The sequence below is a fragment of the Maniola jurtina genome, chromosome 8, assembly GCF_905333055.1.
Source record: "Maniola jurtina chromosome 8, ilManJurt1.1, whole genome shotgun sequence".
Lineage (NCBI taxonomy): Eukaryota > Metazoa > Arthropoda > Insecta > Lepidoptera > Nymphalidae > Maniola > Maniola jurtina.
In genome coordinates, this window is record NC_060036.1 from 10,062,750 (window position 1) to 10,078,405 (window position 15,656).

At 34.3% G+C, this 15,656-nt stretch overlaps 2 protein-coding genes and 1 long non-coding RNA gene across 5 annotated transcripts in view; 2 read left to right on the plus strand and 1 right to left on the minus strand.

Annotated features, from left to right (window-relative positions):
• Nucleotides 1-309: 309 nt before the first annotated feature.
• On the plus strand, nt 310-4,782 carry LOC123867845. The gene is made up of 2 exons (XM_045910140.1): nt 310-3,580; nt 3,688-4,782. Exons 1-2 carry the CDS (start codon nt 3,536-3,538, stop codon nt 4,780-4,782), a joined length of 1,140 nt encoding a protein of 379 aa, XP_045766096.1. The 5' UTR covers nt 310-3,535.
• A 3,316-nt stretch (nt 4,783-8,098) lies between these two features.
• LOC123867862 lies at nt 8,099-8,676 on the minus strand. Its single transcript, XR_006796522.1, has 2 exons — nt 8,587-8,676; nt 8,099-8,274 (listed from the first exon to the last, which is right to left on the minus strand). It is a non-coding gene; the product is annotated as an uncharacterized LOC123867862 (long non-coding RNA).
• Nucleotides 8,677-13,314: 4,638 nt separating this feature from the next.
• LOC123867832 (acetylcholine receptor subunit alpha-like) overlaps nt 13,315-15,656 on the plus strand; it is a 39,242-nt gene continuing 36,900 nt past the window's right edge. For all 3 annotated transcript variants that reach the window (XM_045910119.1, XM_045910120.1, XM_045910122.1), the window contains exon 1: nt 13,315-13,564. In XM_045910119.1, the coding sequence (XP_045766075.1) occupies nt 13,376-13,564 (189 nt within the window). In that variant the 5' untranslated portion in view covers nt 13,315-13,375. The remainder of the gene's footprint in view (nt 13,565-15,656) is intronic.

A 15,656-nucleotide genomic window follows, 5' to 3' on the forward strand; every position in this document is an offset into this window, starting at 1 on the left:
CATTATTATAAGCCCAGAGCCATGTTTTTCTTATGATTTTCGTAATTTTTTTATACAATTTATTACTAAGATTTCTTTGCGATTTATATTATTTCAATAGTTTATTTTCTTAAATATTTTTTACTAGATGATGCCCGCGACTCCGTCCGCGTGGATTTAGGTTTATTTAAAAATACCGCGGTAACTCTTTGCTTTTCCGGGATAAAAAGTTGCCGAAGTTAATTTCCGGGACGTACGCTACCTCTGTACCAAATTTCATATAAATCGGTTTAACGGACAGATTATTAGGAGTCCCGTAGGAACTTCCCGGGATGTAAGCTAACTCTGTACCAAATTTCATTAAAAATCGGTTCAGCGGTTGAGCCTTGAAAACGTAGCAGACAGACAGAAACACACACTTTCGCATTTATAATATTAGCAAGGATGGTAATATTTTGCTCCTTTTTATTTCACACTGACTGCGTATAAATTATGTATAGTGTGGTGTTGTCTTTACTACATCCTCAAGTACACGGGGTGTGTAGTTATCTCATAAAATGAAGTAGCTGCACTTTGATATTGGTACTAGAAGTAACCAAACTTTACCTCTCAATGGAACTTATTTTATTGGATGGATTATAGTTCGATAACGATTTTTTAGTTTAATATAATATTTTATTTTTGATTATTTTTACGTTTTTTTTTCTATACGCTTTATTTTTAACTATACCCATTTTTTATATTAAAGGTAAAATCGATTTAGTGGATGCACTCTTTACATTCCACTGAGCATGTTTTTATTAATTTTGAAGAAATGTAGCTTTATTTGTCAGCTATTTATTCTTTTATACATGTCGTTTATACATGTATTATATAGATTTCATTTAATATATTAAAATGAACACCTTTATGTGTTGTATATTTACAAATTTTAAACAATTATAATTTTAAATATGTAGATGAATATAATTAATTATTATTATTTTAAAGGTGACAGCTTTTTTATTATATTAAATTGTCTTTTATTTTGACGATATACGTTTATGAATATTGTACAAATAATGTCTTGTAAAGTGTTTTTTTAATATTTTTATGTTACCGTGAGTTTGCACTGAGGAAAATGTACATAAAAACATGTTAAATTTCTATTTTTTGTTAATATATCGAACTGCGTTTGCATTATCATGTAACTTGTTGAAGAGGGAATTTTTTGACATTTCGACAAATCTCTAAATCTGTCAAAAAATTAACCCAATTATTTTCAGTGTGAATGTAAATTAAACAAAACAAGTGAGGAGAATCGTCACATACAACGACCTGTCAAACATGCACATTACACATGATATATAATGTTTTTGGTGCAAAATCACGGCTACGCATATACCGCACCTTCGTACTTTTCAGACCAGCTAAAAACGTTATGGTGCTGTCACACTGTAATTATAAAATGTTATAAAACGTTATTGAACATTGGTACTGATCACAACTAAATTTTAGAGTATCCTTCCTTGTTCCTACCAATGTAATATGAAAGAGACGGACGCAGTTTGAGTTTTAAATTTAATTTAGAACTCACAAACCTCGTGACTGTAGCTGCCAGTCGCGAGCATATTGTTTAAAGTAGCATGCACTAAAATTTAGTATATTTAAATTGAAAATTCATGTTCCGTCCTTTTTAGCAATGTTAAAAAGAAAGAGATGCAGATTCTCAAGAGAACAAGAGAATCGCCGCATTGTTGGTGAACTTTTGTCACAAATTGTAGCAAACTATCAAATGTTTATAGATTGTTCAATAATGTTTCAAAACATTTTATACCTGCAATGTGGCGGCACCAATAGGCTTCAATTCCACTTTCGTAAAACAAAATCTTCTTCTAGGTTTTGAATATACTGCGATGTTTGCTTGCGAATGCGTACCTACATTAAGCTAAGATATAAATACTATAATCGAATATGTTAAATATAAATGTAATATAAGTAGTATGATTAAGTTATAATTTTGATATGAATGAATTGCCATGTAACGTTAAATGGAAAAGAAAAATGTATTTTAATTGTCAGTTATTTAAAATTATATTTTTCTCTAGGTTATAGTTACCAAATGAATGAGTAGGTACTAAAATCTCAAAAACTCTAAATGATCAAAGATCAAAATCCATGAGAGCCCTTGTTTCATAAACTGAGTCAGCTGCGTCAAAATCTTGAAAATGAATTTTTGTATTTAAAGTGTTTGTGTAAAAGCTCTCGAAATCATATAAACATTGTTGATATTATAGAACAGAATACCTGGCAATACACACTATTAAATGTTATACTTGGAAAATCTTGCTCAATAAGTGCCAATACAACATCGAGAAATGAATCTGTGATTAATTAGTTTCATGCTGGCAGCTCAAAGATGGTTTTAGGAGTGATTTACGAAAATATAAGATTTTAAGATCACTGTCACTCGCGTAGGCGTAACATGGCGAGTGGCTAAAACGACATGAATAAAACCTTCTGGTCAAAAAAATTGTGTTAAAAGTAAAAGTTTATTAGATTTATTATAAAAAGTCTTCAAAATTTTGTAAGTAGGTATATTGTTGCCATTTGAAGTAAAAATTACATTAATGTGACAATAATTATATCAGACGCTATTAGGTGAACTTGTAAGTTAATAACATATAAAATTTGAATTTAAGTTTAATTTAATAACTTGTAATTTCCATAAAATCGAAGCATTTTAAATAATTTTTGATATTCCTTTAATAGATCATTTATTTTGTGAATAGGCGAAATATGTATATATTCCTAAATGATCAACATTTTATCACAAAGCTGCTGATATTGATGTGCAATAACTCAGCTTTACTGTCAACAATTATACTGCCTAATTTGTTGTACCTATTTTATATTTAACTTTGTAGATAATACTTTTAAAATATTTATTTGTTAGAGTGAGAACTTTGCCATATCTCAACATTAATTGTATTTATTTGGATCGTTGTGTTTTTATTATTTTTATTACGATTTCACTTGGTTACAATATCATGTCATTTGCTCGTTCTTGCTCTATCATAGTTTATTTTAGTTAAGCTTTACAATGTGCGAATCAGAACTCAGAATTTTATGATTTCTATGAATTCTATGATACGGTATCTATTATTTAACGGCACATTGTTAAAATCAATTAGTCTAACTGTTTGTGATATAAGAGAGTGTAGGGTATATTTAAATAAATAAAATCTTGACTATTAACTATATGGACGTTTTATTTGTTTCCTGTATAAAATTAATAATATGCTAATCGTGTATTCATTAATATTAATTTGGCTTATATTCCAATATAGCTCGGTATAATGCGAAGTAGTAGTAGTAATGTGAAACAAATATTTGCACAAGTGCGAAACAACTGGCCCACCCGTGGCTTACTTCAGCAAATAGACGTCACTTTTCTTTTTAGTGGTAACAACTAACTAGTCTTCGATATTTATAGAGAATTAATAGTAGCTACGCATTAATTCTTTCATATAGGTTGTGTCTGTGTTGATATGGTTTTAATTTTGTTTCGTTTATAATGAGGGGACTTTCATTAATTGTTTTTATTCTTCTGTTTCTAAAAGTAAGTATTACTTGTGTATATGCGCAGTATAGATTGTAAATCTATTTGTGCTCATATCTAACAAATCAAGTCCAGAATAATTAAGATATTTGTTTTTTACGTTGCAGGCTCAAGCGTCTTTTCTGGACGACATTCGTGGCGCCGTGTCTAATATAAATCAAGGATTTGGAAAATTATTAGGCGATGTCGTCACTGACGTCAAGGACACTTTTTATTGTACTATATCAGCGGTTGAACAAGTGCTGGTTCAAAACGGACTGCTTGATCAACGTAGACTATACAACCAAAGATGTAAAGGTACAGAGAAACCAAAAGAGCAAGATTTGAATTTCCGAGATGGTACTCAGACCAAAACTGTCTCTAAAATTCGGAAACACTCGGTTATTCATCATAAACATTCCTCGAGGCGTATTTCCCACGAGTCTGAACATTCAATCAACAATGTTAATAAAACAATAATTAACGTTTTAGATAAACAGAACATGGACCTAAAAATTGCACCCAATAAGGCTTTTGATGCTAATCATTTAGCCGAAATAAGTAAAATAATAAAGCAGGAATCGGAAAACATATCAGAAAATGTTAAAAATGAAATCAAAAAATTGCAATTCGATAATAACAAACCACCTGTGGAATCTATTTTGGATAAAATTCAACTTTTGAATGATTTACGGCGAAACAGTAAAAACGAAACAGAAGCTAGCGAAATCGGTCGCATTTTCGATAAAGTAATAGACCGAATGCATTTAAAAATCAATAGCCAACAAATATTAGAAAAACATGAATTAGAAAAATTAAAAGGAGAACTTCAAAAATATGAAAAATTAAATTCAACAACAGAAAAACAGTCGCCTCAAAGGACTTCTCAAGATTTGTTATCAATAAAACTTAAAGATAGTAATACTAATTCAACTATAACTTTTAAAGATGTGGCATTAAAAATATACAGTAAAGAAGAGATACATCGTAAAACAGATGGCAAGGAACGTAAACAAACACAATATAGTCAACCCAAATCAGTGAAAAAAGAAGAATCTATCTTTAGCATGGGTATGGATTCTTTAGCGTCGTTTTTTAAATCGACGTCAGTCAGTTCCGATGACGTAAACAATGCAAAGAAAATAGTTGCCGATAGCCAACATTCTGACAAAGTATTAAACAGTTTATTCAAAGGACAGCAATTTGATCTGGCTAGACTTTAAAATATGTTAACCGTAGGTATCTGATTATAATTTTAAAAGTATTTTGTCACATTTCCGCCTTTTATTTTAATAAAGTTAACCTTATTATAGACAATACCTACCTACTCGTAAGTTCATGGATAAGGTGGGTATATAAATTACTATTATTCTTCTACAGCTACATCATGGGTTATAGGATAGCAGTAATAGCTAGTTAAAAGCTACCTAATTATTTTCTTGGAAGAACGAAATTATTGACAAACATTTATACGCAAACCATGATGGAAGTAGCACGTTAGGGCGTTACGTAGGTATTGAATGCGCGCGTAAGTGTGTATAATTTTTAGGGTTCCGTACCTCAAAAGGAAAAACGGAACCCTTATAATTTGATCACTTAGTTGTCTGTCTGTCCGTCTGTAATGTCTGTCAAGACTACAGGGTACTTCATGAAATCTGGCAGATAAGTAGGTCTTATAGCACAAGTAAAGGAAAAAATCCGAAATCCGTGAATTAGTCACAAAAAAAATTTATTAAAATATGTCCATGAACAAAATAATTACATTTTCAATTTTCAAAGTAAAATAACTACCTACGCCTACCAAGTGGTGTACCTATCATTTTGATTTATCGTGTAAAATGTCGAAAAAAATACCTGAGTACGGAACCCTCGGTGCGGGAGTCTGACTCGCACTTGACCGGTTTTTAACCTATTATATATATATACATATTTGAGTTGATTCAATTCTGGTACAACTTTTGCGAGTTATACAGCGGGTTGCTATGTGCGCGTCATGCGCGTTTAAGATTTTCACACACTCTAAATGTTTGCTCAACAACTTATACTTAGGATTTAACCATGATTCCTGCTGGGGCAATAAATATTTAAGTTCACTGTTTCGAGACTTCATGCCAGATTGTACCTAATTAATGTATTGCAAATAGTTGTACCATTAGATTGGATTTACGATGTTAAAATTAGCTGCTACACATATTCGGTTTCTATAGGTATTTACCTAAAAAGCCATGATTGCCTAGTAGTTCAGATGTCGGCCTCCTATTTGGGGGTCCAGGGAGTTATGTGCGTTTTATTAAGCTGTCACCGCTGTCACTTGCTTTAACGGTGAAATAAACATCGTGAGGAAACCTGCAATATGGAACAGGAAGCCAGTCTAGTGCGAGCATGGCCCGTCATATCACTATGACCCATGCCGTCACAAGCCTCTTTTGTATAAACTGCGATGTACATAGGTACCTATCCTACGATGCCTCGTGCGGCGTTGCCAGTAATTGTATTATTTAAAGAATTGAGTAAGGAGCTATTAAGATAATAAGTTAGGAAACAAACAATTTTAATGAACATCGATTTTGTTAAATAACTGCCAAAGTGTTGAATTAACATCATAAAAGGCTTAACTCTACACTGTTTAAAATCATAATATTAAATTCGGAGTAATATATGCACAAGTGTCTACAAAACAAACAAATGTACATTGTACCTTCACGGCTAACTACGTATAATTTTAATCTTCACTAAGCAGGCAGTTTCCTACCTATTTTATGGTTACAAAATATACAATCCAAACTTCCATACTGTGTGTGTGTGTTTCTGTCAGTCTGTCTGTCTGTCTGCAAGATTTTCACGGCCCAGCCATTTAAGCGATTTCGGTGAAATGTACAGAGATATAGCTTAAATCCCGGAGACAGACATAGGCTATAACTTTCCTACGGGGTTTTTAAAAGCTCATTTGCTTAACCAATTTTGAAGAAAAGTTACAGAGATAATAGCTTCTCGGGGGGGCACAAAGGCTACTTTTTATCCTATTTAGTCCGTACGGGATTTTAAAAAACCTAAATCCACGCGAGCGAAGCCGCGGGCATCTATAGTAACATTAACGTTTTATCTATTGCGTAGTATGCAATATAATATCTACCTATCTTTATTCTTTGTACCCAACTGCGGCGAAGCCTAAAGGAGGGTTATTATAAGAAGAACAGGCACTATGTTGTAAAACGATAGATTATTCTATGCTCTAGGAAGTTTCTTTACATGATTAATTTAGTACAAATCTAAGTCAGACCTCCCCTTGGTCCGTGTGAAAGCATAGGTACCTAATAACTACGACCCGTTGTACTTTTGTTGTACCTACTCTTCCCACAAGCTGTACGCTTAGTTGGAGAGAAAAGGGGAATATTATTAATGAATAACATGGCAAATATTTTATTTAAAAAAAAAATTAGGAGTGGTTTGGACGTTAAAAACCCAAAATACGAGTTTAACCTGTAAAGTAGGTAGCTATACTTACTATTAAATATTCTTTGGTTTGACGTCTGTTTAAACTGGGCCTAAGGTTTTTGTTAATAAAACAAACTAAACACATAAGGTAGACATAGATATAAGCATAGTACACGATCGATATCGTAAAAATGTGCTGTATAAGGTAGGCAGGTTAACATCGAAAGAAAAGAGCAAAGAAACCAAAAGAATTAAAAAAGGTATGGCGGAGAAAATCTAATTTTATTGCACCAGTTTTTAAAGATTAGGGGAAAACGTTAACATTATCCAAGAGAGCCACTCGAGTCAAGAACGATTCGGTCGAAATGAGCAAGATTTTTGTCCAGGTCATTAGTCAATGTCCTCCGCCGACGAGGGGCTGATAGGAAAAACGTCAATCGGAAGCCGATTGAAAACTATGAAAAAATGGTACATAACTAGAGAATTAATTTAAAGAAGTTTAGCGTTAAAATGAATGAAAGCTGAGTGGACAACTATCAGCAGAATCAAAATTAAAATCTAGCTAAATAAGTAACCGAAGTAAAGTTTTTTTTCTTTTTTTCAAATTACTAATTTAAGATTTAGAAGAAATTAATTTTTAAAAAATTCCATTCCGTGAGGTAAGTACATGAAAAACTCACATTTCCAATTTTCCATGCTTTACTGTGAGTCGAGTGTGACAAGTCGGAGGGGAATCCGCGTCGAGTCTGTGTAATGTGCGATGTCCTGAATGTGACCAACCCATTGCCGACCCACTACTGAGAACGGGTCTCTTCTCATAGTGAGAAGGGTGTAGGCCATATTCTGCCACGCTGGCCCATTGCGGATTGCCAGACTTCACACACGTTTGAGACCATTGAGAACTCTCAGGCATGCCGGTTTCCTCACTATGTTTTCCTTTAGCGTTACAGCAGGTGATATTTAATTGCTTAAAACGAACTGAAAAGTTAGAGTTGTGTTCGCGGGATTGAACCCCCGACCTCCGATTAGGAGCCGCAGGTTCTAACCACTAGGCTATCACAGCAGACCTGAATGTGTTGGAGTTCAACTAAAAAATTCTAATTCATTATAAATTATTTTTAATTCTTGCTAGCATGTATCAAAACATTCACAGCTTTAATGGTGCAGTTGAAAACATTCTCCAAATCATATCTTACGTCACTCACTAATTTACTAATGCCATATTTCACTCTATCAAATATCATACTTAGCCCACTAAAGAATGTTGGATCAGTGTTGACCTGGAAATAAAAATACAACTATCAATACATTTAAATCACCTGCAACAAAATAAACCCGCCTCCGAAGAGAACTACATTCAAATCGGCCCATCCGTTTGAGATATAATGGTTATGTCACAGGCATACGTACACACACACACAGATCTGTACTCGTAGCCCGTAGGTACTAAAGCTTCAAGCTTAATATATCTACACTTTTCTGTGTCGGGAGGTAAGTAAAATTGATTACAGACAACATTGAATTACATTATATTTTGTAGAAATACTTCTAAATAAATACGTAATTTTATAAAGTTTAGAAAATGTCTTTACCAACTGCACTGTTAGGCACAAAGTTAAAATTATTACTATATTTTTCATTTTGTTAGTAATATGTAAACAGTTGTTTTACTATAGACCTGTAATTTATGACTGATGAGCAAATATTGCACCATAGAATATAAAGCAGACACGTACCATTGTGTACATAAGTTGTTTGAGAAGACTGTGTGTATTAAAATTATTCTGATGTGAGGTTTTTTGGAGGTGGATGAATCTATACCTTTTTCTATTTTCTTCTTTTTCTATTTGTTTTACTTGGTATTTCCAATGAATAGATAATTTCTAAAAGGTTGTGTTAGTTTGGTTACTGGTACATCTTCGCTTATAACTTCAAAACTACTGCTGATCGTGAAAATGTTACTCCTTAAGAAATCCCGTCATTCATAAAATTCGTAAAATTTGAGGCTTGGTTTGCTTTTGGGGTTCCATACCTCAAAAGGAAAAACGGAACCCTTATAGGATCACTTTATTGTCTGTCTATCTGTCTGTCTGTCGGTCCAAGTTCCAACCGTCCGTTGTATCTGTCAAAAAACTTATAGGGTACGTACTTCCCGTTGACCTAGAATTACGAAATTTGGTAGGTAGGTGGGTCTTATAGCTCAAGTAAAGGAATAAATCCGAAAACAGAATTTGTGGTTACATCACAAAAAAAATTAGAAGCTTGTACGATCAGTGCCCTTCGACTTGACCAGTTTTTTTATTATAGAATTCGTCGGAATTTTATTATGACAAACTATAATAAAGTCGTTTACGTTATCCCGGGAACAAAGCTTGTTTGACTTTCTTGTTTGACTGCGCGGGAAGCAGCTGTGAGCCTAAATCCGTATTTACTTATACTAAGCATCATTCATCTTCGTTCATATTATTATCGTATAGCTATAATTATTATTACAGTTATAGTTAGGTAACTAACTTTGCGGTTAGCCATAGGTAGTAGACAAACCCAGTATAGAATGAATTTCAATATTTTATAGAGCGTCTATACAACTATTTTGAAACTAAAAATTTTCCATTTATGCATAGACATATTCAAATAACCATACTTATACGAATAATTCCTACTTTATATCGAAATTCTCATACACCTAATCTATTGCATAGATACGTGGTACCTTTACTTGAAAGCAAATCTTATTTTCAGTCTAACTATATTTTCTTTGATCTTAACAGCACTAAAAGTAAGTCTAATAAAAACCAATAGTAATTTGTCGTTTACAGCAGCCCACGATAAAATTGAACGTTATCTAAGCAAGGACGACGCGATAGAGGAAAATGTAATTCCTTTGGGATTATTCCTTCAATGATACCGTATTACGTAGGTAGGTACTAGGTAGGAAATAAATAAACAGACGTAATATTTCTAAACTGTAACAAAAGAATTGGAAAAACTTATCGCAGGAAATGAGCACTTGAAATTAAATAGGGAATTTGAATGATCGGTACCTACCCAGTAAGTAACAACTTCAAACAAAAAGAAATTAGACATTTACAAATTGGGCTGTAAGGGGGGCTTTATTACTTGTTAATCACTTCTAGGTTATAAAATTAAGAACACCACTGACAGCGTTGCCTTAAAACAGGTGTGTTATACCTATCTAAGTATTTAAGATATAATTTCATATGGAGCGCCCTTCCGACATCAGTTTTGCCCGCCACTTTAAAAAAAACCCTTTGTCTGTGATTGGCATGTTATAGAGTACTGTAGGCAGACCTAATGGGGACCTTTAATGGGGAGGCTTTATCAGTGGCTCTGTTAGAATCAATAATAATATTTTTTTTAAATAATGCGAATATAGCTACTTGAATATTGCGACAGTATCGTAGTACTGAGTGGGAGACGTAGAGTAGATCTAGCGTCAAGACACATAACTTATTGTTAGTCTAATCCAGACAACGACATACAACTGAGACGAATGTTCTGTGAAATGGAAAAATCTTTTACCCGAGTTTTGAAAAGCTTTCTCGTGTAACTTTGATATATTATATGTCTAATACCGTTAAATAAAAGGGTCTCGAAGGTCAACGGGCCAATTATGTTCGTGTAACTTGAGATTTGAAGTAAATTGTTCTTAGTAGTAGCGGATTTTATAGCTGGTACACCCATAACAAATTGAATTTTCGTTTCCGATTTTAGTGTTTTAAATTGCCTTTACCCTTTAAGTTTATGACGCAATGACTTATGATTATTACATGAATTATTTTATCTTAGAAATTCAATAATTGGCAATCAAAGAGTGCACTATGGCGTCTATTTTGAAAAAGGCTTTGATTTTGTAATAATGCGAGTATCTTGATATAAAATACCTACTCGTACATACTACAATTTACTAGTAATACTTAATATATTATTGTGCTAACCGTGTGCCGACCGCGTTCCTAAGAAAAAAATAATTGAGAATACTCAATGGTGTTATGAGAATAATATAAACAGCAAAGTTGTTAATTCGCAAAAGTACCTACCTATTTTAATATACTATGCCTTACTCGGTAGATATAATCTAGGTACCTGTATACATTACAGCAAAAGTGAAGAGCTATTTTATTATATGTAGTGATTTATTAGAGTTTTACGTGTTTGAAACCTGAAGAGAATTGGACCTATTTGATATAATTACTTACTTGAATATTTGGTTAGTAAAATCCAAATCGAATTTTACCCCAGTGTTTACCTATAAACCACAAAATTTATTACCCAATGATATTAATCCGCTTATATTCAGATTAAAAACTAACCAGTAATTGAATTGGTTAGTAAATTTTAATCTGGATGGCATATATTCAATTGTTTAAAGCGTAATTAAAATAAAGAACTATGGCCAAAATAATTATGGTCATCATGTGGTCACTTTTGAAACTAAGTAGGTAGTTTATAATATAATAATGTAATATAATTTTCTATTTTTATTTATTGAATAAATTATTGACTTAGAACGATATTAGTTTCGGTAACTAGGGATAAAGTCCCCCGAAGACCAGTATTGTGTTCAAGGTGCAGGTGCAAGACAGGCTTAGTTTTAAATGGTTCCATCATATCTTTAGTTAAGTCACATTTTGGAGTCTCCCAACATTTTTTCGTAAAGTCGATTCATCGTAGAGAACTTAAAATCATATTTTTGAAGTGGTCACTCTGAGGATTTTTGTATTTTGCCCATTGTCTGTTATCAAATTGTCTGAAATAACCTACCATAAATGGCTACTAAACAATACAACAAGATCTGATAGCATTAATTTAGTGGTCCTGTGGTCTTATTGCGTATCTCACTGGATATATAATTTAGTTGTCCACAACGAAAACTGAACGATAAATTGCGTTACCGTGTCCATGCTATTCCGATCAGTTGGTCACCGATGTTACTCAATAACAAACTCATTCGTCACTGTGCTACGCAAGCTACGACAGCTACGCAGCTACATATACCAACTACGAAGTTCGAGGGACGTAGGCAAAGGTAATGGAATTTTGGAATTGAGTTCTCTTGTTTCTAAAAAATGCAAAATTTTTGGAATGAGACCAGTGACCACGCAATATCAAAATAACCCTAATTACACTGTGTTAAGGTTTGCGGTAAAATTTATAGACCATGTTTTAATTTATTTTTTAACCCCCGAACCAAAAAGAGGTGTGTTATAAGTTTGACGTGTGTATCTGTCAGTGGCATCGCAGCTCCTAAACTAATGAACCGATTTTAACTTAGTTTATTTTTGTTTGAAAGGTGGCTTGATCGAGAGTGTAGCTATAATCCAAGAAAATCAGTTCAGCCGTTTGAAAGTTATCAGCTCTTTTCTAGTTACTGTAACCTTCACTTGTCGGGGGTGTTATAAATTTTTAATTTACACTTGTGCAAACTAAGCATTTGTGTACAACAAGTTTTTTTATTTTATGAGACATTGTTTTCACTGGCCGTATATAGGCGTCAATAAAGAGTGCTTCAAGGGTCACAGCTTTATCGACTCGGAAGTATTTATAGATTACTGGATTCACTAGGAAGAGGCATAACATTCTTAGTTCAACGAATGCATAATATTATTGTCGAAAGGATTTTATTGTCAGATATATAAAGCTTTTTATAATCAAATATTTTTTTGAAAAAAGGGCTATTGCTTTTTAGTGACTTTTTATTTGTTCCGGCATCATAAAAATTGTAAATTGATTTTGTTATACGAACTAGCTTATATCCGGCATGTTTTTCAACGCGATGAGCTTGCCTATTGTACTATGATGTGTCAAAAACCTCCACGCAATTGACTGACTACAACTGTATAAGGTTTCAATTCAATTGGATGAACAATGCGCGAACGCATAAGACAGACAAACAAACTTTTTTTTAGGTTTCATTCAGAAAATTGGGAACTACAAACTTTATTACGCACCTTCGACCATTGTTCAGGAAAATAGGTACTATTGGGAAGTAGTTTCATATACAAAAAATCCAATATTCAGCTGGTAATTATTTGTACAGGCAAATACTATTCTCAAGTACTGAGAATAGTAATAAGCAATTCACAACAGCGCCGCAAGTTGACGAAGCTTAGCGATAATTACTCAAGTCAGAACCTGATCAAAATACGAAAGAGTTTAGAGTCGTGAAGGGCGCGCGGTGGCAGGGAGCGAGGCCGAGGGCGCGGAAAATACAGCAAGGCAGACGAGGCGAGGCGAGGCAGGCGAGGGCGGGCGGCGGCGCGGGCGTGAGGCGGGTCGCGCGGCAGTCGGCACCGCGCCGCGCCCGGGCCGCTCGCTGCGCCGCGCCCCTTACGTAACGATGCCCGAGCCAGGGAGCTGATGGCCGCGCTCGTCTGGTGGCTGGCGGCCTGCTGCCTCGTGCGCGCCGTCGCCGCCGGCAACCCCGACGCCAAGCGCCTCTACGACGACCTGCTGTCCAACTACAACAAACTCGTGCGCCCCGTCGTCAACACGACCGACGTACTTCGCGTCTGCATCAAGCTTAAGCTCAGCCAGCTCATCGATGTCGTAAGTGCGCCCTGCGATCCAGTAAATGCACTTCGTCTTCCATAGTAATTATTGTGAGATGCGACTGACCTACATCGGCATTGGAATGCATTGTGCATGAATTCTTATTTGCACTTGCGCGCCGCATTTGGAATTTAAATAGACACAAATCACGACCAGCGACCCAGTTTTTGATCGCAGCACTACACAAACCTTGTAAAAGCTTTTGAAGTGAGAGCGTTCAGTCAGTGTCGTCTTCGCGCTTCCTCGTATCTCCATTCTCGGCGCCGCGCTGTCTCTAGTTATGCATTGTGAATCGGATTCCATTAATCTTTTGAATGGGCCATCACGCGGTTGCCTACTGTTTGTTAATAACTTTCATTACACCTAAATGAGAAAACCAGTAATATAATAAGTATATGGAGAAAGTGAAAATATTTTCTTTCTCTTCATAGTAGAACTTATATTACCTAAAATGATACTAAAAAATAGTAAAAGCAAAGCAATAAAATAAAAACGCAATCAAATAAAATTAAAACTTGATTTTTTTCTTTTACTTTTATTTTATTACAATACCTATAATGATATAAAAATATTCAAGAGAGTAATTCTTCATGCTCGAACTGGGTATTCCAACTAATTGGACCTCGACGAAAGTACCTAAAGGAGTTACTATCTCTTCTAAAAGATTTTGAATCTGTGTTTTAAATTATTATTTATTACTATGCCTATGACTATAATACGGCCAAAAAAGAAATACTAATAAATAAAATAATATAATAATGGTAGATAAAATGATTGGCATTTGTTATCCTGAGGAACATCTTATTGTGATGTAATAAAGGTGTTAATGGCTCGCAGCCACTGGCGGTAGCATCGATGAAATTTCTTTATTATCAGCAAAAATGGTTTTACCTATTAAACAAAGCAACAAGTCATTTATTGTTAAGTTACTTTTACGATACTTTGGTACTATTATTTAAGCATTTAAGGAATCTGCCCTTGAATGAGTATTCAATATCCATTCATCAAATCGTACAGCCTAGAGCAAACTAAATTTATTCATTGATTTATATTCTTACTTCAAAGGGAAGATCAAAGGAAAGTTGATGGTTTTACCATAAATCGATGGCCATTATGCAAAACATGTGCCGAATCACTTGACCTAATATTGGCTTCTCCCTGATCCGTTTTGCAATATCAATTCATTTTTAATTTTTGTTTTGTTTTATTATCATGAAGACATGTGGGCAGAGGGGTGTAAGTATTTCATTGATGGCAGGTGTTATAAAAAAAAAAACCGGCCAAGTGCGAATCAGAGTCCCACACTCGGGTGCGCGAGCACACTCCGTTCTCGGGTATTTTTTCCAACATTTTGCACGATAAATCAAAAACTATTATACATAAAAATAAAAATAAATCCGTTTTCGAATGTACAAGTAAAGCCCTTTCATATGATACCCCACTTGGTATAGTTATCTTACTTTGAAAATTGAAACACATTTTAATTTTTTTTAAATGATGTAACCACAAATTCACAGTTTTCAGATTTATTCCTTGTACTTGTGCTATAACACCTACCTACCCGCCGAATTTAATGATTCTAGGACAACGGGAAGTACCCTATAGGTTTCTTGACAGACACGAAGGACGGACGGACGGACGGACAGACAGACAACAAATAAGGGTTCCGTTTTTCCTTTTGAGGTAAGGAACTCTAAAAATTGGGAACTAGAACAACGATGTGACAAGTAATGTAAATAAAGTGGCCTTGTCGATGGGTTTAACACACATCCCTCGCTACGCATCTTTGCACATTCCTTGGGCTCCGTGCGTGCGAAATGAATATCAGTAGAGTCGTTTAGACGTGATTCTCACAAATCTGAAAAATCACAATAGTATTGTTCCATGTTACGGCGTTTTACGTATAAAAACATAAAAGTCATGATAAAATGGAGAGATATTTATATTTTTAAAATTGTCTCCGAAATGTTCATTGTCGTCATTGTCTTCAACCGGTAGACATCCATTGCTGGAACTAGATATCTTATGTAGGGGTGCATGCGCCACTGTATTGTGCTGTTTGTATTGTAGCTGCTGCCTGTGACTCGTT